This window comes from Rattus norvegicus, chromosome 6, assembly GCF_036323735.1.
Source record: "Rattus norvegicus strain BN/NHsdMcwi chromosome 6, GRCr8, whole genome shotgun sequence".
NCBI classification, from domain to species: domain Eukaryota; kingdom Metazoa; phylum Chordata; class Mammalia; order Rodentia; family Muridae; genus Rattus; species Rattus norvegicus.
The window spans coordinates 137601886-137627945 of record NC_086024.1 but is presented as its reverse complement, the minus strand read 5'-3'; the positions used below and the strand labels follow the sequence as shown (position 1 = coordinate 137627945).

Here is a 26060-nt window from a genome sequence, read left to right as displayed (position 1 = left end):
ATCTGAATTCACTTTTCTTAAAAGACCATATCATTATGCAGCCCTCAAACGCAGAGATCCCTTCCTCCCAGGTTCTTGGATCAAAGGCATATGCCACCATACCTGCTGCCTTTAGTGTGAGCCCAGAGACCCCTTGTGTCAAGGAGACGTTTACCCAACACCATCCTCAGAGAAGAGGGCCAAGGCTGCAGACGCTGGTGTGCTGCCACGTGGAGGAATGATTTATTAGAACAAATCCCATGACAAATCATATAAAATAACCGTTTTCGAAAAGACATCCACAAGACCGCCTGAGAACAATGTACAGAGGCCTTCAGGAGCCAGGCAGGCACAGTACCAATGCCAGGGTGAAGGCTAAAGTGACAGAGGAACTAAGTGTGTAGAGGACACCATTTTGTGCATTTAAAAAAAAAATTACACAGTGATGACCAGGGGTGGGAGGCATGGACTCTGCAGGACAGCCGTTTACTTATGGAGAGCAGGCTGTGGGCAATGTGTGGGACATGCAAGGCAGCAGCCAACGGGCTGGGCTGGCACCTCCTCCAGACAGATAGCAGGCTACACACACACACACACACACACACACACACACACACACACACGTAAACATCAGGTGGGCTGGGCAGAGGCACACAGGACCCGTGCATGACTATCAGCTAAGTGTAAACAGGGAGACCCATGCTACCCCTGAGGGCTCTGGGTCCCCCGCCGCAGCTACCTCTCCCCAGCAGATAGGTCCTGTTCAGGAGCAACACCCACACAAACATCAGGCAGGTTACAGAGCACACCCATGCCAGCCTGAACAATAAGGGACTCTCCCCATCCCATTCCAGCCAACGGTCTCTTTGGCTTAGTGCCGCCAGAAACATCAGCAAGGGGTAGCGGCAGGGCAGCCGCTCTCTGCTCACCCGGCAGGCCCCAGCCGAACTAATCCTGAGAAAGCATAGCCAGTAGTGGGCCTGTCCCTGCCAGGCCTCCAGGATGGAGCAGGCCACAGGAGCCTGCTGTAGTTACCACTTCCTGCCCACACCATCTGGGACAGCAGGAGCAGGTGCATGGTTTACATCACAAACCTTCCAAATCTTTTCCTGCCTCTCTGGTAAAGCATTCACCATAACCAACGGGACTGCTGGTTCACCAGCTATACCCAGTCCCACCGTAAGGAAGCCCAGGATCCCTAGTTGGGATGAACCACTCAGGAGAGCTTGCTGGGATGGCACCCAAACTCAGTGGGTTTGGCAGTTGTGTTGGCACCAAGGGCGTAGAGCTGTGGGGTTCCTCCCCCAAATATCTCCGTGAAACACTCATCTGCCCAGGTTGATGGACTCTGCAGCAGCTCTGGCCGTGGACTCAGTAGGAGCCACAAAGCAAGTGGCCTCTTTCCTGGACAGTTTGGGGACATGCCAAACTCATCCAGCTTCTGTGTTTGGCACTGATGGGTCCCAGGGTCCAGCTCCATTCTCTGTCTGGCCTCAGCCAGCACACAGGGATGAGACAGGGCCTCCCAGCTGGAGCTGCACCTAAGCTGGGCCTAGGAGTTCCTGCAGGGGAGCAAATTACTCTTTCCTTTAAAGCTACTAACAAAAACAACGTGAGTGACAGGAGGTGAATATGGGACCTCGCAGGCTGGCCCTCGGCAGTGGACACCCCAGGGGCTGGGCTAGGAGGTCTGTGGGGATGGGGTAGCCATGAGCTGGATGAAGTGGTTCGGGTGCTGGCTGAGGAGAGGCCTGGGAATGGGAGGCACCCGTCCATGGGTTATGGCACATGTGGGGTTTTCACAGAACTGCCTGAGCCAGGCAGGTGGGCCATGGGATGGGTGATGCACAGGACACACGCGCACAAGAAGGCTGGCCTTGCCCGCCTCACAGCTTAGATCAGAAACCTCTCAGCATCAGGAAGGAAGGCAGGCTCCGGGAGGCCGGGGGGCCCGCAGTTTGCCCGTTGTGGGAAGCTCCTGAGAGGCATGGCTGGCAGCAAGGTGTCCACCGAGGCAGGAGAAGCTGAGCTCTGAGCTGCTGGCCGGGCTTTCCCAAGTCCTGGCTGAACGGACCCTGCAGGAGCCCTGTTTCCCATCAGTAGGTCGAGGTTCATGCTGGGGTCCACAATAGCATTGATGACTGGAGGAAGAGGCCAAGGAGGCATACCACGTGAGAATCTGGCTATAAGCCTTTGAGGCTGCCCCTGCCTGCCCTAGGTCTGGGCCACACCTACCTTCTAACTGCTTCTGTACACGTCGAAGTTCTTTTAGGATGGAGCTGATCTCCTGGGAAGGAGGAGGAGGAGGAAGGCTAGAGTAGGAACATGCAGGGCCCCCAGGTCCTCCTGGTGGACTTGGATTGGAGTTGTGCCTTAGACCAGCTCAGTAAAACCCACTGCCTGGGAGCCAGGCCTGAGGATGGGGGCCAGGCCTGAGGCCTGAGGATGGGGGTCCAGGCCTGAGGATGGGGGCCAGGCCTGAGGCCTGAGGATGGGGGTCCAGGCCTGAGGATGGGGGCCAGGCCTGAGGATGGGGGCCAGGCCTGAGGCCTGAGGATGGGGGCCAGGCCTGAGGCCTGAGGATGAGGGGCCAGGCCTGAGGCCTGAGGATGGGGGAGTCAGGCTTGAGGCCTGAGGATGGGGGAGTCAGGCTTGAGGCCTGAGGATGGGGTTCGGGGTTGGGGGCAGGCCTGAGGATGAAGGGCCAGGCCTGAGGATGGGGGCCAGGCCTGAGGATGGGGGTCCAGGCCTGAGGATGGGGGTCCAGGCCTGAGGATGGGGGCCAGGCCTGAGGCCTGAGGATGGGGGTCCAGGCCTGAGGATGGGGGCCAGGCCTGAGGATGGGGGCCAGACCTGAGGCCTGAGGATGGGGGACAAGCCTGAGGATGGGGGACAGGCCTGAGGCCTGAGGATGGGGGCCAGGCCTGAGGCCTGAGGATGGGGGTCCAGGCCTGAGGATGGGGGCCAGGCCTGAGGATGGGGGCCAGACCTGAGGCCTGAGGATGGGGGACAAGCCTGAGGATGAGGGACAGGCCTGAGGATGGGGGCCAGGCCTGAGGCCTGAGGATGGGGGACAAGCCTGAGGATGGGGGACAGGCCTGAGGCCTGAGGATGGGGTCCAGGCCTGAGGATGGGGGCCAGGCTTGAGGCCTGAGGATGGGGGCCAGGCCTGAGGCCTGAGGATGGGGGCCAGGCCTGAGGATGGGGGTCTCTGTCTCTCACCTTGTTGGATGTCTTCAGGATGGGTACTTCATTCTCAGCGTTGATTCTGGCCTCTAAGTCCTCCCATGCCCGGCCTGTGTTCTGGAAGAGGATCCTGGGAGAGGAGCAGGGACAAGGGCAGTGACAGAGAACACAGAACAGCTGCTCCCCATATTTCTCTCACCACAGTAAAGCTGACGCCATCTCTTGCTAGAGTCGGGAGAGAAACTGAAGCCCAGAGCAGGAACTTGACTAGCTCTCTGACGCTCAGGTGGGAGTGTGGGCATGCGGCTACCTACTCGTGACCCGTCAGGCTGTGGTCCTGGATGCTAGACACAGCACACGTGACCTGTCACCTCTGCCCCCAGGGACTTACTTCATCTTCTCGGCAAGATGCTCCGTGTTCTCACGGATGGCGTGTGACAGTTGGGACACTGGGTTTAGCATCAGATTATCAAAGATCACCTGGAAGGACCCGGGCATTAGTGTAGCAGGGGCCGTCCCTCCCCTCCCCACCCCGCTAGCTGGCCTCCATCCCACATTCCAGACACTGTCTAACACATGCCCCGACCCGCAGCTACGCAATGCTGGTGGGGCACCGTGCCTCCTCGCGGTTCCGAGGCCTTGTCTTGTTGGCCAGGGCATCCTCGGGGCTGTCATTCATGTTCTGGTCCAAGTTGTTGTGGGAGTTCATGGAGCCAGGTGGCACTTTTTGGAAGTTGAGGCTGGCCTCTGGAATGCGCTGTACCAGCTGCAGGGAACAGAGAAAGATCCATTGCCTCCTCTGATGCATTGGAGTCACTAGGGGGTGGAGTGAGCCCCTCCACTGCTCAACAGACACAGACAAGCGATAAAACAGGATAAAACAGGCCTGGGCCCATCTGCTCAAGATCCCTCCCAACACCCACTCCCTCGGAAGGAATCAGCGGAGCTTGAGGACGAGTTTCCACAGCACAAGTTCTCATGGACTCTGTGAGGATTCTCATTACAGCCCTCAAACCAAGAAGCACAAGGTGGGACCGCAACCCTGGCAGATGAGCGTGTGCACCCGAGAGGCCTGGAACTCACCTCTTCCCGGGCTGAGATGGTTGAGGCAGGGGTGTTGGGCACATTCCCGAGAGATGGGCTGCGAGTGGGTCCTGGGGAGCCCAGCGAGTCCCCATCTCCAGCCACATCATGGATCTCCCTGGCCAGGATGGCCACATCCTTTACTAGTGTCTGGCTTAGCCTGCAGCCAACAGGAAAAAACAAGTTCTGCAAGAGGTCCTCTTGGGAGAGCCCCAGCACACGAGTGGGTGGTGAGGACCCACAAGCATCCTGTGCACATGGACACAGAGCAGTTAGGTCCAACTCCACTGCCTGAGGCCGTGCTGGGGAAGGCCTGGTCCTGAGGTACATTGTCTGCCAGAGCGGGGCCTGAGGTGTATGGGGAAGGGTCTGACAGAGAGTAGAACCCCCAGACTTTCTCCACTTCCTGCACAGCAGAGCTAGACACTGGCCACCAGGTCCTGACAGAATGGATTTAACTCAGCCACAGAATGCACAGGTCCCACCTTGGTGAGCAGGGGAACAGAAGTGGGGGAGGAGTGAATGAGACTCATAACTAGCATGGGGGACTCCTAACTCCAAAGGTCAGAGTTAGGTAGAGGGACCTTGTGGCTCCTCCAATATGGCTGAGTTCTGATCACACCATAGGGGAACGCCTATCTGACAAGGGTTTTGGGCTTGTCCCAGTGAGGTACCTAATCAGCCAGGAGACAAGAGGAGAAAGGAGGCAGCAGCAATTCCCTGAGCTTGCTGCTTTGAGGGCCCCAGTTTAACTAGGCTCCTGGGCACATGGCCAGCCCCCTCTTTGGGGAGGTCCCTGAAGGGCTAACATCCTATCTCCCGCCTTAATGGTTCTTCATCACCGCTGAGGTCCACACACTTGAACCCTCAGCTGCAGACTTGGGATACCCTATGACCTAGACCTGCACCCTGGGCTATTGCCAGACTTGCTCCTCTCTAAAAGCTTCCTCATGGTTCTCCACCTGGGCTACCCAGGCCGCTCACCCATTGGTCTCTTGGTTCTGACATCAAGAGAGCAGAGAAGCAGGTTCCCCAGACTCTAGGTGACACCAAACCTCCAACCATTCCCACTTCCACCTATGCTGCCTCCCTGGGCCCAGGCAGGCCCAACAGAGCTTGAGAAACCCACATGGCTACGCCTTTTCTTGTTCCTTCTTAAACCCAGCTGAGACCTGGGGAGCCCTTATCCTTTTGGTTCTCACCTGAGGGCCGTACATCCTCCTGCATCCCACACCTGCCTCTTAGAAGGCCCCTTTTTTCAACCCATCTCTCTTACCCTGTCCCCTACATGGCTGCAATTTCTGCCTGTGAGATTACTGTAACTCTACCCTCATCCCCACATGGGTCACTCTCTTGAGGGCCATCTGTCTCTGGTCACTTTCTCAGTGTCTCAAGAGCTCTCAAGATCAACATCCTCAACATAGTTCCTAGGGGTCCTCTACAAGCCTTTCAGTGCCTGGCCCCCAGGGCATTGGCCATAGCTCAGTGAGATTCATCTCTACACACCCTCTCCCAGAACATATCCCAGAGACTGGCCCTGTGACAAAGTTTATTTAGAATAAACTGTGGTCACACTAGCTCCTTGAACCCAAAGTTCCCCGCCCTTCTAGACAGACATCCACCCATCCATCAAATATCTACTTAATCAACCGAGCCGTCACCTAGTGACTAATCCCTCCATCCACACCCACTGAGTCATTCATGCACCTTCTTCGTTGTTGCTGCTGTTGATTTTGAGACAGGGCTTCTCTATGTAGCCCTGGCTGTCCTAGAACTCACTCACTCTGCAGACCTGGCTGCCCTGAAACTCAGAGATCTGCCTGCCTCTCCCTCCCAAGTACAGGGATTAAAGGCATGCCACGCCTGGCCTCATCCACCCACCCACTCACATAACCACCACCCAGCAAACAATCTCTAAATCTACTCAGGGTCAGGAGCCCGGCCTAGCCCCTGCCCTTAGGCCACTCTCAGCCAAGGGGAGGGGCCCCTGGCCTGGCCCTGACTGGTCGCTCACCTAGCAATTTCCGCGATCTCTGCTGTCTGCACGATGAAGCCGTAGGGGTCAGGCTCTTCCTCATCATCGTCTGTGTCTCGGGGGCCCTGGGAGCGAGCCCGGACAGAGCTGCTGCCCCTTGGGGTCTGTGTGGCTGTTGAGGCATGGGAGCGTGTGTGTTTAGGGGAGCTGTGGTGGGACCCATACTCCTCCTCGGAGGTGGACGTGTAATCCGAACCCTGCTGCCGCCGCCGAGTGCCTTGAGTGAGTGGTTTGGATTCAGAAGCGAGAACAGAACAGAGAACACTCAGTGCCTAGGTAGCCTCGGGGTCCCTCAGGACGAGGGCCCCATGCTGCAGGACAGGCGCGTCACAGCTGTCCCCAGAGGACCCTAGCAGAAGCACCCCAGCCCAAGGGACATGCAGGGCCAGGGACTGGGCACTCTTGGGGTCAGCACAGCATCCAGGGGGCAGAGTGGGATCAGAGTGACAACCGGTTGTGCCCGATGACATGGGAGCATTTCCCTGGGCACCAGGAAAGGAGGCCGGGCAGATAATGAGGTAAGCCATTCACAGGGACCAGCTATGGTGCCACAAAGCTGGCTCACACAGGTGAGTGGGGTCAGGCTTCTGCCAGCCCAAGCCAGGCTCCCACAGCCTTCATCAGACCTACATCCTCAGGTGTGGCTGCCTGGGTAGGATCTCAGATTCCTAGGCTCAGAGCTGTCTTGAGCCCCACCCAGCACTGATCGCAAACACACTATGGATGAGGGCTGGATGGGGCCTCCATGCTAAGCAGTGCTGGCAGGTTAGGGACAAGCAGTTTCTGACAAGCAGCCATCCCCACCCAGTGGTCCCAGCAGGCAGGAGGTCTATGTGAAGATGCTGGGAGGTCAAGGGGGGAAGTGGGGTCAGCCGGGGACAGCAACGCCAAGGGGTGGGGCTGCGGCTGCGGCACCTTGGCTCAAACCAATCCACTCAATCCTCGGGCACATCTCAGCCCCCTTGACGGGATGGGACGGGAGCTAAATGGACAGGTCACCGGCCACTCCAGAAACGGGGCCAGCTCTGACAGCTGAAATAGTATGCCCCTTCTTACTGTACACACGTGACTCAGGGGGTGGGGCAGAGGTCACTGTTCATGTGGACACAGTCCTCTCAGGCCAGGGGTTCTGTGGCCATTCAAGGGTGTCAGATGGGCTCTCATTAGATAGACACCCTTCACTGGGGCTTCAGCACAGGGGACAGGGGCTAGAGAGAACTCTGGGAGAGCCCTCCTCAGGTCCTCAGCTGGGCAGCTTGGGCCCTACAGAGCCATCAGAGGTTCTAGCCTGTGGACACCAAGAATGACAGAGCCAACCTTAAGGCCCACGCACTGAAGCCCCTGGGGTGACAGGAGGCACCCTGGAGGGTCTTTTGCCACATAGGTGCTATGGGCACCCCTGGCCAGCGTGGGTCTACAACACTTCTACCCAGGGGCTCAGCTGCTGTTAGCCACCCTGCCTGCCCACCAGCCCACCAGCCCACTCCCCCACACTCACTGGAAGAATATCTGGCACTGCCCGGGCGAGCCCGGCTGAAGGGCTGGCGGGGGCCTGGGTTGGCAGCAGTAGCAGCAGCTTTCTTGGCAGCAGCGCGGGCCTCAGCTATCGTGGGCTTACGGCTGGTGCTGTAGAGCTCAGCACTGCGACCAGAGAAGCCAGTACGGGCAGGGGTGGTCTCAGAATCACTGGGCCCTGTAAAGGAGCCCGCCCGCTTCCGGGGCATGGCCAGGATGTCCAAGCGTGTCAGTTTCTTGGCCTGCTCAGGGGCGGCACGATTTACTGGTTCAGGGTTGGCCGTGGTCCCTCGTTCACCATCCACGGCCTCAGTGTCTGAGGCATCCCCCAGACGGGCCCGCCTGAGTCGGGAGGCCCTGGTGGGCCTTGGGGTGGACAGGCTGTTGGAGCGGGTCAGTACCTGCTGCACCTTCTGAGCCGTGGTGGAACTGCGGCTTTGCTCCTCCCGGGCAGCTGGGGACGGTGGGGGAGCCACCGGCTTCCGGCGAGGCCCTTGGCGACCTGACACGGTAGCCTCGGGGGTCTCATGGTTAGAATTGGGCAGGTGGGCAAGGCCAGAGCCTCGCTCTTCTTCTGGCCAGTCCAGGGACCCTCGAGACCCATGGCCTCGCCGCATAGCCAGGCGCCTTGATGGGTCTCCATGGCCCAAGTCTGCAGGTGGTGGGCGATGCTGTCGCTCAGATAGTCGCTCTCGGGCGCTGCCTGGGGTCATAACCCCCGGGTCTGGTACTGCTGGAGGAGACAGCAGGCTCTCCTTCTGTGGCCCTGGAGTCTGGGGGGTTGTTGGGCTAGGTCCATTTTTGCCACTGAGCAAGCTAATAGTGCTAGCTGTGTCCACATCCGAATCCCCAGACAGGGAGTCCTCTGGGGGCCTAGGGGTGCTGCCCCCCTCACACTCATCTGCAGACTTGGAGCGGAGTCGGGCCTCCAGGGCTGCCAGGGCTGTCTCGGTCTCCTTCAAGATCAGGTGGGTGTCCTGAGTGTGGAAGTCCATGCGTGAGGCGCGGGCTGCAGCCAAGTCTTGTAGGAGCGGGTGGCTAGAAATGTGGGGGAGCTTGCCAGGGGCTGGGGGGCCGCTGGTCGGCTCCTTAGTGAAACTCTCTTGCCGGGCAAAGGTCAGAGTCTCCTTGGGTGGGGCCGGGTCAGGCTCTGGGGACCGACCACTGCGCAACTGGATCACCATTCTCCCGTTGGAACTGATGTAAAGGCTGTCCCTTGCTGAAGGGCTGGTCTGGACAACCCGTCCCGGGCCATCCGCTTCCCCAGGAGCCACAAATGATTTCTTGGGGAAGGTGGCCTCCCCATTCTGATCACCAATGAAGAAAGAGGTGGGGGCTAGCTCCCCAGGGGCCCTTGGTGAGCGCCGACCCCTGACCCATGCTAGATCCTCCTGCCGCTCTGTGCCTGGTTCCGGGCCTCGGCCACCATCTGACCCGCTGGCATCACTGAGACTATCGGGGTCCAGGTCTTCCTGGCCTATAAGGCAGTTTGCTGGATCACCACTCAGCTCTGGTGGCCCTGGGCCATTCCGCCTGGCCGCTTCAAGGCCTGCGGGGCTGTCAGCCCTATCGCTGGGCAGCTGAGGGAGCAGACGCCGGGTTCGCACAGGCAGGGGCCCCTCGGGCTCTCCAGTTCTGCGGCCAGGACCGTCCTCTGCAAATCACAAGCCCAAGGCAGTTAGAATGGCTACAGACCTGCAGGCCCTACATGCACACAGAGCCCTAACCCTCTCCCAGGTCCAGGCTGAGACAAACTATATCTATGGTGAGGATCTGGGGCCACCTTGGCATGGCCCCCAACCCTTACGGCGACTCTGGGTTTCCATACCTGCCAAGCCAGCATCAGTATAGCTGTCAGCCAGGCTAGCCCAACGCGAAACCCACTTCTGACCCCCAGGGGAACCTGGGACCAGGAGGCTCTGCAGAGAGAAGGGAGGCACACGCTCAGAACAGAAGCTAGAAGAGACTCATCATGCCAAAGCTGTCCTAGACACCCTCTGCAGAAGCAGTCAGGAGGGCCCTGTGGCCTGCCCTAGGCCCCAGTGTCACCAACTGGTCAGCGTCACCAGCACATCAGGACTCAGGCCCTTTTCTTCCCTCACTCTTCCCGGGGCGGCTGACCAGCCCCGTACCTGTTGCTCCATCTGTGCGGCCATGCCTGGGGTGCGGGAAGCAAACTCTTGCAGCAAAGCCATCCGCTGGGCCATGCCGCCATCACTGCATTCATCTTTGTCACCTTTGATGACAGGGCGGAAGGTAGCTGAGGACACCCTGGAGAGTTCAGGGGATTCGAACACCCCAAAGACCTGCCAAAAGGAGAGAGTGCCAAGGGTCAGAGGTGCCGGGTCTCCACCCTCACACAGACGTGAGCCCAATTACTCTGCTGGGTATGGTGCATGGGCGACAGGTTCCAACCCATCACGGTAAGAGGCAGAGCCCGGGGCGCTCCCTTCTCCTAGTCCTTTTGTCCGGCTGGACCAGACACATGACCTGATAGCAACAGGCCAACATCTGGTTTCCCCAACATGACCCTTCCTGCCACACAGCCCACTGAAGGGTACCATCTAACCATGTATCATACCTGGTCGATCATCTTCCGAGCCTCCTCCACTTCTTGGTCTTGAGCCTCTGTCTCGATGGTGTAGGTGCCCGCGTCACTAAGACTGTCATCCTCCTCCTGTCTACGTGCCTTGGTCAGCTGGGGGTCAGTGGGAGGCGGCGGGGTGCTTGAGGGGGTCACGGGGCTGGCCCCTCGGGGCGTCAAAGGGGCGGGCAGCACTGGAGGCGTCTTCTCAGGCCCAGGCCTGGTGGCTGGGGAACTGTCCCGCATACATTGGGCCATGAAGTCCTGGGCCAGGCGGGAGCGGCGCCCCACACTGCCAAAGGGGCGGGTGGAGGCACGGGGGACAGGAGAGGTGTTGCCCAGTCGCTCCTCAGTCTTCTCTCGCTTGAGCGAGCTGGCCCTCTGTGGTCCTGAGCTGCTGCCTGTGGTGCGCACCGTGACACCGGGACGCTCTCTGTCCGCAGCCCCCGTGACCCTGCGCTTGTCAGCCTTGGGGTCTGCAGGTGGAGTATGTGTAAAGGACTGTGAGCGTTTCTTACGGGGTGTGTCCTCATCGAAGAACTCAATGACGAAGGCTTGCTGGTTGTGCAGAAGCTCCTGAGGGTCCCTCCTGATCTGCCTCTGCAGCCGCACCTGCTCCCCACTGGCCTCTGTCGGGGCTCCAGACACCGAAGCAGTCTTGGCCAAGGGGTCCTCCGAGTCGCTCTGTGTCCCATCCTCATGCTTGTGGCCTGAGAGAACCCTTGTTGGTCAGCATACAGTGATCAGTCTTGGGGAGCCTCGCTACCCCGTGCCCACTGGGAATGAATCCAAACTGACACCCATATGGAAGGGAGTCCTGTAGCAAGCACTGGGAGCCTAGTGACTAGGTGACAAGTGGCTCAGTGACTAGAAGACACCTGACGCTGTCCCCATCCTGTTCCCCAGACCCAGACCAGGAAGGTGATCTTGGCCAACTCACTGGAAAGTGAAAATCAGCCGAACCACCCAGGCCCTCACCGACATGGGGAATGTGAGCGGCAGGCAGACCACCTGCCCCGGTGCCGGTCAACACCTACCCTTCAGAGTTCGAGTGTGGACAGGAAGGTCGCTTTTGGTGCTGTGGCGGTCATCCCCTGGGCCATCCCGGCGCAGCAGGCTTGGGTCATTCTGCACCAGCCAGTCAGCCACCTTGGTTTCAGCCGAGACCATCTCCACGGGTGTGGTCTCCTTGCTGGGGGGCCGCCGCTGACGCAGGGAGAACTTGGTGATGTGGTCTTTGATCTTCACCTTGCCTGGGCTGCAGTCGTCAAACTCAATGGTGAAGGAGGCATGGCTCTGCACCACTGGGGCCGTCCCACCAGTGCAGGCCTCCTGGTCTTTTGTGGGCATTTCCTGCGTTGGCACTTCAGGGAGCCGTGGAGGCTGCGGGGCTTCCTTTGTGGGGATCTCGAAGTAGCTGGGCTCACGTCTGAACGAGTAGTCTGGTGGTTCGGCAGGAGCACGGCAGCTGTCTAGCTCACTGTCTTGCTGTGTCAGGTCCTTGGGACGCTCTGTGGAGAGGGGTCCTCAGGCCAAGCCTTTTAGAAGCCACCCTGCTACCCTCACCCAGTGCTAGCTGGAGCACTGAGACTCACCTGGGTAGGGCTCCTGCTGGTGCCGGTCTTCAGATGGTGCCCCACTGTCATCCTCACCCCACCAGGAGGGTTGCCCATAGAGGGGTGTGCGGTAAGCTACCGCCTCTGTAGGGGAGTTCAGAACTTAGGTTCCATGGCCTCCAAAGTGAAGATCTGGAACAGGGCCAGTCTGAGGACTAAGCCCTGGTCTTGCCTGCCAGCTGGGACCTGCAGCTATTCAAGTGTCTGGCCAGTTGTTGAACACTCTGGGCCTGTTTCCACATCTGTGGGTGAAGATGACCTCTATCCCTGCCTAGGCCTGTCGCTGGTGACATAGGAAGGCTCATTTCCTAGGACAGCATTCTCTGCCTTACAGTATACAAGGCAACAAGAGCCCACAAACAAGGTTTAGAAACTCTTCTAAGATTCTATAAATGGCTATGCCACAGTGGGTGGCTCTGGGGTGAGGCCACCACAGTCTGAGTGGCCAATGTGACAGTTAGGTGCATTTGTTTTAATGTTAGGATCTATGTCTAGAAGTTGATATTCTATCTCCCATGAATCTAGGTTTTTCAGCCCTGATTTGGGCAGGAGCAGAGTCCAGGGCCCCAGGGCAGGGTGTCAGCAATGAGGTACACATAGCTCTGTCCCCTGAGTGCCCCTGTAGAATGGAGGCTCTCCCTTGTTGTCTTGCGTGTGTCTCCTTGTCCCTCAGGGGCTCCATTCTTTACAGAATTGCTATATGTTCTGTGTACAAATGACGGGTTTCATTTCCCTGCGGTTTACCGTATGTACTAATCTCATTCCACCATCCACACCCTTCTCCTCTTGGCCCCCTGACCCCATTCTTTTTTTTTCTTTTTTTTAGCCATCTCTCCAGCCTCCCCCCTCCCCCATCTCATTCTTTACCCAGTGTTGTACACTGCAGTCCTTGAAGCAGCATGTGTCTGCTACTAGGCAGTGCTGTCCAAGCCTCTCTGGGCTCCTCCAGTGTGCTGTGCCTGCTCTGTAGGACTGAGAAACGTACTTGCCCAACTGGCTGCACCTGCTATAACCTCAGGGGCAGCTCCAGGCTGCTGTCACCAGCTGTGTGTACTCACAGTCTGGACACTAACAGGTGCTCAGAACAGGTCAGGTGACTCTGGAAACCTGCCCGGTCCCCAGCAGTCTTCACAAGCAAGCATGCGTCACTGTTCATCTCAGCCACACACTAGCAGTTCAAGATTCCATATGTGCATACATGGGCTGACCCACACACAGGGCACAGTAGATATTGGCCAAGGCTGGGGCACCTTCTTCCACCTCGAGCTTGCCCAGGCAACCACTGAACACCCAGGCAGGACTTACACTGCCTGTCACCATGCTATGCTATCCCCATGCCCACCTATACCCAGATACCACTGCCTACCTCTACAGCAGCCCCTAAATGTACAAGTCAGGCCTTACCTTGCACTCGCCTACCCACCCCAGCCCGAGGGACCATATGATCGGCAGGATCAGGCACAGACACCCAACTTCAGGCAAGGGAGATCTGCCCTGCCTCCCTCTGATCTGCTGCAGACCACAAGGTCTGGCACCTAATGATCCGTCAACTGTTGGCGGCCCTGGGGTCCAAGAAAAGTGGGCAGGCCTGGGGAGGTATATGCGGACACACAAGACCAGCCCAGGGTTAAGCAGGCCTGCGCCCTGACTACCATGCTGTGCTGTGAACCGTGAGCGCAAGCTGGGACGAGAGGTCCCATGGGGTACAGCAAGGGAAGATGGTAGACAGGGATGGGGACAGAAAGGCCTTGAGTGGTTTTGTATTTCTGCCCTTCCCCCACCCATCCTGGTCCCCACACCCACGGCCCACCTGCTCCATGTCTGCGGTCCCCTTTCTCCGGCCTGGGCTGTGAGGACTCGCAGTAGGGTGTGTGGTCTGGCAGCGTGTCACTCCTTTTGGGTGCAGAGACCTTGACGCTCACCTGCAGCTGGCTGGTGTACTTCTCGTGCTGTGGGCAAGCAAGCAAGCAAGGTAAGGGGTGCTGTGCCAGCCTCGAAAAACCTTCCAGGCAGCCCTGCCTCTCCTCCACAAACAAATCTGAGACTAGTCCGTCTGGTGAGGCAATCGAGGGTCTAGGTCCCCGTGGAGGACGTTCTAGTTCACATTGCTAGGCAGAATGGAATTTGCTTCTTTGGAGGGGAGGAAGAAAGCAAGGATCACAAGAACAGAGCCTGGAGACCATCACCCTCCAGGCCCCACCTGAAATGGACCCTAGGGAGGGTAAGCCACTCAGGGTCCTAGCTGCATGACCTCTTACTTTACAAATTCACTTGGAAAACTGGGTAAGGACAGACCACTCACATGGTTCACATAAGAGCTCAAAGCTCCATGACCCATACAAGTAGGGGAAGGAAAACTCTGGCCTGCTGGAAGATCCTAAGTTCCTAGATGAGGCTCCGACCAACCAGGAGCCTCAAAGACACCAACCCAGAGGACACAGTGGCGGTCTCCATTTGCTCTCTACTTCCTGCCCCGCCCTTAGTGGTCTAACTAAATCCGTCCTTGTATCCTCCCCTGGGTGGCTCAGGGCCCAAAAGTGTGGGCTGACTTCCCACCCTGCTTGGCCCACTGAGGAACTCTACTCCAGGGGCTCTTGGCCTCCCGTCAGTTGGCTCACCCGTATCCTCTGCTTCCCAGCTTTTGGGTTATCTTCTGAGCCACAGACTCTGACTTGAAAGGTCCAAGGCTATATAGTTGTAGGACTCAAGAGCTCCAACAGTTCCAGGAGGGCCAACCACTCAGTCCTCGCCTCCCCAGCTGTCCCCACCATCTGTCACTGTATAAACCTAAGGGTAATGACTACTTCTTGCCTGCTGGACTGGGCCATCCGGCAGGACAGGCCAAACAGCCCTGATTCATGGTACCCGCAGCCAGCAAAGGGTGGCTCAGGAGCCTGGGGGTTGTCTGGAGGTAAACCAAAGCAGAGGCAGAGAATGGCAGGCTCTCGGGCTCAGCCCTCACAGCCGGGGGTGCCAAAGTGGGGCTCTCTTAGCCCCTGGGCCTCCTTGACACTGACCTTGAGCGCCTCCTCAGGAACACGGTGCTGCACACGCTCTAGCACGTACATGTTGGAATGTGGCTATGAGTTAAGGAGAACACGGAACAGGAGGAGCAGGAGGGACCTATGGCTGCAGCACTGGGTAGGCTCCTGGGTAGGAGGACCTTCTCAGGGAGGACCAAACGTGCCCCAATGTACTCAAGGTCAAGCCAGGACTCCAAGTCCCAAGTTCCCCAGTTCCTCTGTGACCTCGGGCTGAGCATACAGCTAGGAAGGCTGAGGCTAGGGGCAGACACGCCCCTCTATCAGAGGGAGCCCAACCTCAGGTAACCTCTAAGCCTGAGGGCCTCCGCTGTGATTTAGAAATCCCCTAATCTTCTTTAAGACGGCAGAACAGTCATGGCCTTGGTCCTGATGGGGCAAAGTAGGGGAGTCCCTCAGAGAAGGATATCATAGCCAAAGCGGATGACATCGTTGAGCTTCAGTGTGATGTACTTCTGGTCTGGGATGCGCACGTCATTCACAAATGTCTGAGGAAGAAAGGGAGGAGGAGGAGGCCTTAAGCAGGGCCCTCACCTTCCTGTGCTCCTGACCCACTGTCCCAGGAGCAGACCTCTCAGGTAGCAGACTCTGCAGGGCCCAGGTGGGCAAACCTGCTGGGACTGGGGTCAGATGTCCCCACGGTCTTCCAAGTCCAGTGGGCGGCAAGGGAAAGCCTACTTGTCACAAAGCCCTGCAGGAAGGGCTGCATTATATGAAGGGTGGATCAGGGCGGTGGAGGGTGATGCCAAGTCTTGGTCCCTAGCTCACACTATGTAGGCAAGACACACTAGGGCAGCTGTGGGACACCTCAGGGCTGCACAAGCAGCAACAGGTCAGAGTCTGTTTTCTTATTGAAACAGGGTCCTGGGATGGACTGCGTCTGACAAACATAGAATGAAACGTGTCTAGGTAAGACAGATGCACGAAGCCACAGAGCCTATCCATCCGTCCTCCTATCCTCACTCGTACAGCCAAGGCCTCCCCCTTCCCCAGTCCCAAAGAACCAAAGAAAAGGACACACACTCGCTTTCCAGGTGGGAGCAGGTGGCTCATCTAGCATTGTGCCTCCCCAGCCCAGCAGAGATCTGGCTGAAGAAGGCCTCATCTTCGGCCAGTGGGGGCTCTGGACAGGTCCCTGGAGACATCGTGGCTGGGGTGGTTCCAAGCAAGAGCCCAGTACACTCACCCCATTGAGACTGCCCAGGTCCTTCACCCAGTGTTCATCACGGTCCTGGTCGTAGTTGATGACAGCATGCTGTTTGTCCACACTACGGGACTGGAGGAAACAGACGGTAGCCCTCAGGTGCCCAACCCCAGGCTGGAGTCCCCCACGCTCCCAATGCCTACCATAATACCAACCCTTGGGACTCAAAGCTCCTGAGGCCCCTGTCCTATGACAGTGTGCAGTCAGAGTCACCCACTCAGCTGTTACAGCAAGCCACAGGGCTATGCAAGGCACCAGGGCCACACCAAGGACCCCTCTTCCAGAAGCACCCTCCCCAGCATCATTTCCAGGGCAGGTGCTGGCTCCTGGGTCAGCATGGGACGGCATGGGAACCCTCTAGTCATCTGAGACAGGCCATCCCCGTCCACTTGAGCCAGAGGAAAGGCTACACCCTGGCCCCGCCCACAGGAGCACATAAACCTGCGTGGTGGCCACATGTAGCCGACAGTAAGTAAGTACTTATCACTAGGTTTCCCCACCCCGCTCCCACTGCCCTACCCCGGCAGCTGGCGTGCGCCTGCTCACGCTTGAGCACCAGCTCTCATTTCAACAAGCATGTGGCACTCCACTCCAAGTTGTTCTCACCTTGCCTGGCCACCAACCTGCACAGGACCCCTCCCAAGGATAGTCACCGAGCCCTTCACACAGCTGAGGCCCCAGAGTCTACGCCCAGGACATGGGCAGGAACAGGGTCGGGCTACTTGCTAGGCACTGTCAGTGTGGGTCCATGCCATCCGGTCGGCAAGGCCACGTCAGCACCGGCACCACTGCCTACTGTCCCATCTCCTTCCCCATAGCACACACGACAAGCACTTCAGGGAGCAGTGGTGTCTGCCTGGCCCCTCTCCCTGCTCAGCCTAAGAGAGGACAATAGCACAGACCAACTCAGGGAAACCACTGAGCTCACATGGAGTGCCTTCCAAACAACAGGGTTCACCTCGGAAGCACACCGCTGACAGCCTTTGGGGCAAGACCTGCAGCTGCTCCCTTGGGGACTCGGGGGCCTCAAGCGGCCACCACTACAGCCTGGGCCCTTTTCCTTCCAGGTACCATATTCCCAGCAACAACTGACCCATTTTGGGGGGCACCCCTCCAGGACCAGGCACAGAGGAGAGACGGGGAAGAGGGTGACCATGAGCTCTGGCCCAGCCCACCTCTACTGCTACCCACCCAGCCTGGCAGAGGAGACTCTACTTGTCTAGAGGAGGTATTAGGGAAGATCCTAGAGACAGGACTGCAGCAGGGTGGGTTCCAGGTGGGCCCTGGCTCAGCCTCTATGTCCCACAGCCACTGCCACCAGGGGAATAAGCACCCAACAGCCCCAAGGTGGCTGACTTGTCCATGACGGTAGGCCGCAGTGACAGTAGGTTCTGGTGGGGGTGAGAGGGGTCACACCTCATCCCGTCAGGACCCCTCAGTTCTTTCTGGAAATGAGTGGGATACAAAGGTTATATAATGGGGAGAGCAGTTTCTGGGGGTTGGGGGCGGTGGGCACCCTTCAGCTGCCTCCTCCAGTGTAGCACACATTTCTGCTAGGGACAAACACGTTAAGATCCAGCCTGCTCGATGTCTCCCTGGGATTTCCCCAGGCCTTCTCCTGGTCTAGTTTACCTGTTCCCAAAGTCACAGGTCTCTGACAGAGTGGGTCTTTGACGTTGAAAGGCCTAGCCCCATCCTCAAGGCCCATCTTGTCCAAATTTCTTCCCTACAGCTCTACCTGCAGTTAACTCTGGCCTCAGGGAAGCTCAGACTCAGGGCCAGAAGGGGCAGGATAGCCCTGGGCTCTGCTAGCCCGAGGTGGATGCATCTTGACTTGACCCCTGAAGCACTTCAGGCCGACCCTTCCAGGCGGGAGGGCTTCTTGCCTGAAGCTTTCCACGCCCTGAACCTGATGGCCACCTCAGGCACTTCAGCCATTCCTACCCTCCAGGACCTTTCCAGGAATGTCCACCCAGCATGTCCCGACCATTCCTAGGGGTATACTCTGTTAGCCTCTGTATTCAGCAGGCCTACATCTAAAACATTCTTTCCCCACCCCACTGGCACTCTTTTTACCATCACCACTTTGCCCAGTCCCGAGTAACTTCCTGAGACCCCTAGGCTTGCATACCCAGAGCCCTAAGGCCCTGGCGTCCTCTCCACACCTCCTTCTCTCAGGCAGGCCAGATAGGCTTTATTCATACCACACCCTCACCTAGCCTGGGTTCCAGCCCTCATGATGCTGTCCACCCAGTACCGTCCTCTCCCTGAACCCACCCTTCCTCTTCCCACAGTATTACTCCTACCCTGACCTATTTCCAATACCTCTGACTCGACCCAAGGCTCCCATGAACACCCCTGACTCATGGTGGGTTTGTAAGCCACCCATTCCTCAGACTGTCCCCTGACAAGTCCCTCTCAAACTACAGGAGAGGAAGGAATCAAGCTGCTTCCTTGCCATCCCCAGCCAGAATTCTCCCGTCAGCAACACCTAAAGGCCAGCAGTAAAGTTTACCCAGCCACACCCACAGGCTAAGGAGGCAGAAGCCAGCCCAGTCAGAAGACGGAGTTCTGGGCCCGTACCCAGTGCTAGACTCCTCCGGGGACTGGAAAGGAACACCGTGAGGCAGAGGGGACAAACATAGTCATGTGAGGTAGCCAGAAGAGCACCAGACACACACTGAAGGAAGGAGACGTTAACAACCTGTGCTTACTTACAATGTTAAAACGACAGGCATCTAAAATTCACGCCTGGCACCCTGTCCTGGCTGCGCTGACCCCAGCCATGACCACACCCAGAGCTCCGTACATGCCTTGCCCCACCAGCTCACCACCCACATAACCATAGCAGAGATACGGGCACCCACGGCAGCTAGCTGAACTTGCTGTGCGAACAGAGCCTCTCTGAGGCTCTGAGATGTGCTTTCTGGGTTAGGGTGTCATACACAGCCAAAGAACAGACTAGGGTAGAGGCGAGAGCCTGCTTTCCTTAAGCTAACAGCACATGCATACACATACAACATATATATTTTTTAAAAAACCTGCAGATACCTCACGGATGCACATGTGTGTATGCATGTGCTCATATTTACATGATACATCATGTCATTCATGGGTGCTGGCTCTGGGCCAGGTCTGCTCTGGGAATACAGAACAGACACTGCAGTCCCTCCACAGCACAGCCCACTGGTGATGGCATGTGGCTACTGGTGGTGGCTGTGTTGTGACACAAACAAAATGTCTCTGGCCCTCTGACTTGATTCAAGCACAGCCTCTCTGGAACACCACTGATGCTCCCCGGTCTGGCAGTCGCCCCTCTGTCCTCCTGCAGCCAATCCTCTTTACAGTGGAGTCTCCAACTCCTTAAACAACCCTCTTGGTACTTCACCTCCTCGCCACCCTTCATTGATGTGCCTGGTCAGTCCTAGGCCCTGCAATCCCACCCACAGTGGTATCTCTTCCCATTTCTCCTCACATAGGAAATGGAGCAAGATGTATTACTGAGGCTGGCCAAAGACGCATGCCTCCACCGAGAAGGAGCTGGGAGCCGAGGTGAACGGGAGCTGGCTGGGGGTGGTGACGGCCGTGACAAGGAGACAGAAATCAATCAGGGATGGTGTAGGGTGGGGTTGGGGAACTGGAGGGTCCCAATGCAGGGAAGGGAACCGGGGTAACGCTGGCTCCTGGTATTAATGTAGACAGAGGGGACAGACGATGGTGACACGCCTAGGCTACTTTGGAAGGTCCCAGGACAGCAATGGAACAGCCCAGATGCTGAGGTCAGGGCAGGTACAAATGATATGTAAATCCTCTGGCCACAAGCAGCCAAGAGGCCAGAGAGACTAGAGAGGTACCAGGAACAGAGCCTTGGGGCTTCTCAGAGGGGAAGCTGCACAGAGAGAAAAGCAGAAAGATGGCAGACACCAAGAGGGTGAGAGGAAGGGGTGGCCAGAATAGTGCCAGCTGGGCAGGGCAGGGCAGGGCAAGGCCTACTGCAAGGGGGACAGGAAGGGGCTCAGCTCTGCACTCCTTCTATGCTTGCATGACCTCCCAAGCCTCAGTTAAGATAGTATGTGTAAGAGAGACATCCCTTGAGGACAGAGAGGACAGAAATGGAGTGGCACGCAGACCAGGGGCTACCCAGCATGGAAAACTGCTGCAGTTCCACCACTAACAAGCCCAGAAACCAAGAGCCTGACCCCAAATCTGCTCTAGGTACTAAGACCCCTGAGTAGAAGACCTAGAGCTGCGAGGCCAGGTCCAGGTAGGGAGGAGAAGCTGCTCTGGGTCCCCAGCTCTGGGTCCAGGCTCACTCCAACTCCTCCCAAAGTGTTGTCTGTCCCTTGGTGTCCCATAGAGACATCCTGGTGACCCTGGGGAAGATAGCAAAGCCATGGCCAAGGCCTGTATGAGGACCACACCATGAGGGAACGACCCCGTGGGCTACAGGCTCGGAACACAGCCCAGAACTCCCACCTGTTCCGTAGACTCTATGCTTTCTTTCTTTCTTTTTTTTTTAAAGATTTATTTTATTTATTTATATAAGTATGCTGTTGCTGTCTTCACACACACCAGAAGAGGGCATCAGATCTCATTACAGATGGTTGTGAGCCACCATGTGGTTGCTGGGATTTGAACTCAGGACCTCTGGAAGAGCAGGCGGAGCTCTTAACTACTGAGCCATCTCTCCAGCCCAGCTCTATACTTTCAAATTAACTATGAAGCACCCAATGCTAGTGCGTGCCTCATAAAACCAATGCCCATGAGTATGTAAACTTCCTGTGTGTTCTTCCACAGTCACTGCACTCCCTCAGACTTAGGCAAGCAAGGCACGTCACACGGCAGAAACTGCATGACCCTCACAGCCCTTTACAGGACGGATTTGACTTGGCTCCCCCTGCAGAGTCATGAAGGGACAGAGGGGCTGTGCAGGGAACCTAGGATCTCCCAGCAGGAGCAGCTGCTGGTTTTTTGTTTAGGTGAAGTCCTCCAGACATCATATGGAGAAAAGCCAGAAAAACCCAGACTCGGTCTAACTTGTGCTATGACAAAATGCCTTAGCCATGGGATTTATAAATGACAGAAACTTAATGTCTGTGGTGCTAAGGGATGGGTACCAATGATTAAGGTGCCAAAGACAGGCAATTTTAAAGGCAGCGCCTTCCAGCTGGGTCCCCGCTTGGCATAAGGAGCGGGCAAGTTGCCTCAGACATCTTTTATAAAGACCCTGTGCTAATGAGTTTCTGCTAACTTGACGCAAGCTTAGAGTCACATGGGAAGAGGGGTCTCAACTGAGAAAATGAACCCATTGGATTCCCTGCATACAAGCCTGGGACATTTTCTTTATTGCTAATTGACAGGGGATGACCCAGCCCATTGTGGGTAATCCCACCCTGGAACAGGTGGTCCTAGGTGGAGAAGAAAGCGGGCAGAGCAAGCCATGAAGAGCAAGCCAGCAAGCAGTGGACCTCTATGGCCTCTACTTCAGTCAGCTCCTGCTTCCAGTTGGTTTCCTCCTCTCATGACGGTTAAGTGACAGATTAGTAAGGTGACAAAACCCCTGTCCTCCCCAGGTTGCCTTCAGTCATGGCTTTTATCACAACAGCAGACACACAAGACACCCTTTAATTCCCCCACAAGGACCTTCGAGTCCCCACCTCTTAACACCATCCCACAAGGGACCAGATCCAGCTTGCAACCTCTGAGGGCCATGAGCTCTCAGAAAGCGGCACAAGCGCTGGGTGGTACTAGCCTCGGACGTGTCCGTCCGTCAAGGCTTGCTGTCCAGCTGTCTTTGCTCAGCCACTCCCGGGAACCTCACGCAGCCTGGGAGTGTGCACGCTGTGCATGGGAGATTAAATAATTACAAAAAGACCCATGTGGGGGCACACGCCTGCTGCTCTGTGCCTGATCAGACCCCTTAGGTGGACCCCATGAGGACACTCATGTCCTTCGCAGAGTCCCATGATGGGAACGGAGCCCGGAGGCTTGAGGCTAGGATTCTATGCTCTACGCTGAGGTGGGAGCAGGGACTGCAGGGAGCCCAACTCCTTTGTACCCCCCAAGGCCAGGATATACCATGTAGGTCAGCACCAAAACCCCGTCCTTTATTTCCAAGCCCCAAGAAACCCAACTCAGGCTCTGAAACCCAGGTGGCCCAGCCATATCACCCTTTCTAGCCCAGGAAGGGGACCCATCCTGTCGGGCCACATGAAAAAGCCAGCAGCACTATCTACCATGTGGACACACTTGGGAGCAAGACCTCCAGGACAGCCCTCCCTCAGGCAAACCCTATGGCAAACCAATAAGAACACAAACCAACCACCTTTCAGTGCAGCCAAGATGTCCCTCAGCCCATACCTTCCCACCCTTCCTGGAACCCTGGCACTTTCTTGTCAGAAACAGGTCTGACGTGAGAGCAAGAGCCCAGGCCCATGAGTACCCTACTCCTGCCCATCTGTGGGCATGGGGCCCAGGGAAAGAGGGATCTCTTCTCTACTTGCCCAAATGTGAGGAGCCCCCACTCACCTGCAACATGAGCTCACAATCATCACGCCCCACGAAGATGAGCTCACGCGGGAGCCGGTGGCGGGTGCCACTGCTGCTCACCAGGAACCAAGATGTGACGCTCATCTTGGCACCGAGGAGGCCGGCCTGGCCCTGTGGGGAGAGGGTCAACACTGGAGCTCTCCAGCCTGGACTCTGGTCCCCTGGTGCAGACCCACATGTCCATGTGAACCATGAGAAACAGTTCCCAGGTGGTACCCAGCATGGCCCATGGGGAGCTGCTGGACACCCACCCTCACCAGAGGGTCTGCTTCCCGCAGCAGGGCCACTCTGCAGATCCCCAAGCACAGGTCTGGCTCCATCCCCATAGAGCCCAGTACAACATGAAAATCCAAGCCTTGGGGCTGGGGATTTAGCTCAGTGGTAGAGCGCTTACCTAGGAAGCGCAAGGCCCTGGGTTCGGTCCCCAGCTCCGAAAAAAAGAACCAAAAAAAAAAAAAAAAATCCAAGCCTTGTTCAAACAGAGACGTTAGCTTCAAGAACAGAGCGTGAACCCAAGTCTGGGCCAGGGCAGTGGCTCTGTGCGGGCAAACTGTCCAAGAGGGCACTCTAGAGCTCCTAGAGTGCCTGAGGTGTGGCAGTTGCTAGGCGGATGCCTCCTGGATTTGAACCCTCGTACTTTAAAACCACACACACACACACACACACACACACACACACACACACACACTCTCACAAGAAAGTGAAAGTCAGGGGACAGCAATAGAAGGAATAACTAAGAGTTAGTGGAAGACTCTCACAGGTAAGAAAGGCAGCGGTGTGGAGCAGAGTGGGTAGAGGGGAAGGCAGGGCCACAGCATTCAGCAATTGGAAGTTGGATGAGAGGCAGAGGAATACAGAAAGACTCTGGGTCCCCACAGGGCTGGTCAGGAGCGGTCACACAAGTCACCTCTCTGGCAGAGAGGTCACACTGGTGATCTTAGCGCCCCAAACCCTATCCTGCAACGCCCAGGGGCCATGTCTTAGAGACTTCAACACTGGGCTGCTCACCCAGGTCTCCGTCCCCTTTGGGGTAAGCAGCAGGCAGGAACACAGGGTTTCGCCCATCTATGAAGGCCCATAGCATTCCATCAGGAAGCAGGAGGAAGATGGAGAAACCTGCCTCATTACAAAACAGTTCCAGGTGGTCAGGAGCATCCCCTACCCCTCTGTGGGGTCCTCTCTCCTTATGGCCCAGCCTAAAGGTAGCGACTAAAGGGGCAAGACTTCAATGCCCTTGGAGCCTCCAGGACACAGACCCCGTTGGGTATCCATAGCCCCAGTTCCCAGAAAGATCCAATCCTACTGGCCAAGGTTGTCAGAGCCGTGGAGGGAGCCCCCCAGACCCCAGACCCGGGGCGTCACTGAGCCTTCAAGCCCCACCCAGCCTGGATGTCTCCCACTCTGACATCACCTGCCGTCATCTCACTGTGGACAGCGGGCTCAGGGACACCCTCAGAAGAGGGAGGCCAAACCCCAGAGCCTGGTCATGGGGTGACCACTGCCACCGCCGGCCCAACTGGGAAAAGCTTCGGAGCCAGGGCTTCCTGGAGGAGGTTTGGGGCTGGGCTAGCCCGGCCATCGTTGCTAGGAGGGAAAATAATAAACACCCCAAACTTGTCCCCCTCAGCCGTGCCAGGCAGAAGAGCCACCACCCGAAGGTGAAGGAGGAGGTGGTGATGCGGATGCTGAGAGGCAGCAGGGAGCAGCCCAGTGGCTGAAAGGAGCAGAAAGAACGAGGTCCCCTCCCGGCCGCGGACAAGCCCAAAGGAGGCAGAGAAAGCAGGGAGACGGTAGTGGTTAAAGGGAAAGGAGAGAAGAGAAGGAAGACGGAAGGAGGGACCGCAGAAGGAGGGGGGACCCGGCAACCGGGAGGAGGCCCGGAGGTGGGCAGGCGCGCCAGGCCCGGAGGGGGAGGGAGCGGCGTTGTCTCCTGAATCAGCGCTGGCCCTGCCCGGGCGGGGACCCGGCGCCCAGGTCTACCAGCTCGGCAGGCCGCGTAGACATGCGCGGAGCCAGGCCTTGTCGCCAGTGCCAGGCGGCCCCTCCCGGGAGCGCGCAGACATGGGCAGCATCGCGGGCACTGGCCGGACCAGGTGTGCCAGGCGCCCTCGCCCACCGCCCTCCTTGCTGTCGCCTTTGTCCAGGCCCGGCCGCTCCGGTTCGGCCCCGAAGCACGCAGGCAGGTATCCTGTTGGAGGCCCTGCTGCGGTGTGCGCAGGGCTGGCTCGGCCCCTCCTGCGTCCTACCTGTGCTCCCGCCAGGCCCGCGGCTCGCCCGCCAGGACGCTGCCCGGCCCAGCCCGGCCCTCCGCCCGCCCGGCCGAGCGCTGGGCGGGGCCGCCGCCTAGGACATGCCCGGCGCGGCCCGCACGCTGGCGGCAGCCCCGGCCGAGCCCACGGGCAGAGCGCCGGACCGCGGCCTCGCGCGGCGGGTCCCCTGACGTCTGCGGCGGCACGCTCCGCCCCGGCGCGCCCCGCCCCCGTGTCGCCCCGCCCCGTGTCGCCCCGCCCCCCGGAAACCAGGTTAGGGCGGGCCAGCCGCAGCAGGTGAGCTAGACTCCGCCGCGCCGCCCCAGAGGTTGCGAGCAGCCCCTCCCGTTCGGTCCACCGGACCTGGCGCGCCCGATCGGGCAACCAGGAACCGGAGATCACCTTTGTCCTCAGCCCGGCCTGGGGCCGCGCGTCTCCCCACCCTGTGCACCCAGACCACCTTCTCTCTGGCTCCCGCTATCCCAGGGTTGCGAGACAGGGCGTACCACTGCCCAGCGTCCAGTCCCAGAGCTGAATAGTTAACACTTAACCACATTCCAGAAGCCAGGGCTCTAGCCGCTCTCCCAGCCCAACCTTTGGCCTTTCAGCTCAGTGGAGGGGTGCAGGGCGAAGGAAGTAGGATGGATCCCAGAGGCCTGTGCGTCCAGCTGGCTCTCTTCCTCCTGCGCCCCCAACGGTGCAGGACAGGCCACGGACTGGGAACAGGATGGTGGGCAAAGACTCCAACCTACCTGGAAGTCACAGTGGGCTGGACGGGGAGGGGCGGGGAACTCCGAAGGCGCTCCCAGTTCCTGAGGTACGTTCTCACTGGCCGCTAGCTGGTGCCAGGTGCCACAATGGAGGTATCAGGTGTCCCTCTAGAGCCAAGAGGGAAAGGATTAGCGTGGGGCGGGGCGGCTTTGGAGAAGTGGTGGAGGGACTGTTCCGAAGAGTGCATTCCTGTATTCCTGTTGAAGGGTAATAGTGAGGGCCCTGGCGGAAGTGGGAAGCCGAGGAGG

At 58.1% G+C, this 26060-nt stretch overlaps 1 protein-coding gene across 2 annotated transcripts; it reads right to left on the bottom strand.

The window, feature by feature from the left end:
• Nucleotides 1-195: 195 nt before the first annotated feature.
• Nucleotides 196-25239, bottom strand: Cep170b (centrosomal protein 170B). Of its 2 annotated transcripts, none has more exons than NM_001427267.1 (19): nt 25039-25239; nt 22772-22903; nt 16226-16315; nt 15449-15527; nt 15016-15074; nt 13809-13947; nt 11978-12082; nt 11420-11893; nt 10380-11092; nt 9931-10104; nt 9627-9717; nt 7782-9452; nt 6263-6500; nt 4249-4408; nt 3785-3931; nt 3557-3645; nt 3202-3295; nt 2215-2266; nt 196-2120 (listed from the first exon to the last, which is right to left on the bottom strand). In NM_001427267.1, the coding sequence occupies exons 2-19, from the start codon at nt 22874-22876 to the stop codon at nt 1873-1875; spliced, it is 4728 nt and encodes a 1575-aa protein (NP_001414196.1). In that variant the 5' UTR covers nt 22877-22903; nt 25039-25239; the 3' UTR covers nt 196-1872. The 2 variants fall into 2 exon arrangements, with proteins under 2 accessions (NP_001414196.1, XP_063118416.1); XM_063262346.1 differs by lacking the exon at nt 25039-25239 and adding an exon at nt 23801-24133 and having other exon boundaries at nt 199-2120.
• Nucleotides 25240-26060: the final 821 nt, after the last annotated feature.

Bases quoted from the DNA above. Each gene is read 5' to 3' on its own strand.
- Cep170b (XM_063262346.1), bottom strand. From the start codon at position 23,857: ATGGGCGAAACCCTGTGTTCCTGCCTGCTGCTTACCCCAAAGGGGACG. The intron at 11,894-11,977 runs GTGAGTCTCAGT...CCCTCTCCACAG, and splicing joins CCAGCAGGAGCCCTACCCAG to AGCGTCCCAAGGACCTGACA. The intron at 4,409-6,262 runs GTGAGCGACCAG...TGTTGGCTGCAG, and splicing joins GAGATCGCGGAAATTGCTAG to GCTAAGCCAGACACTAGTAA.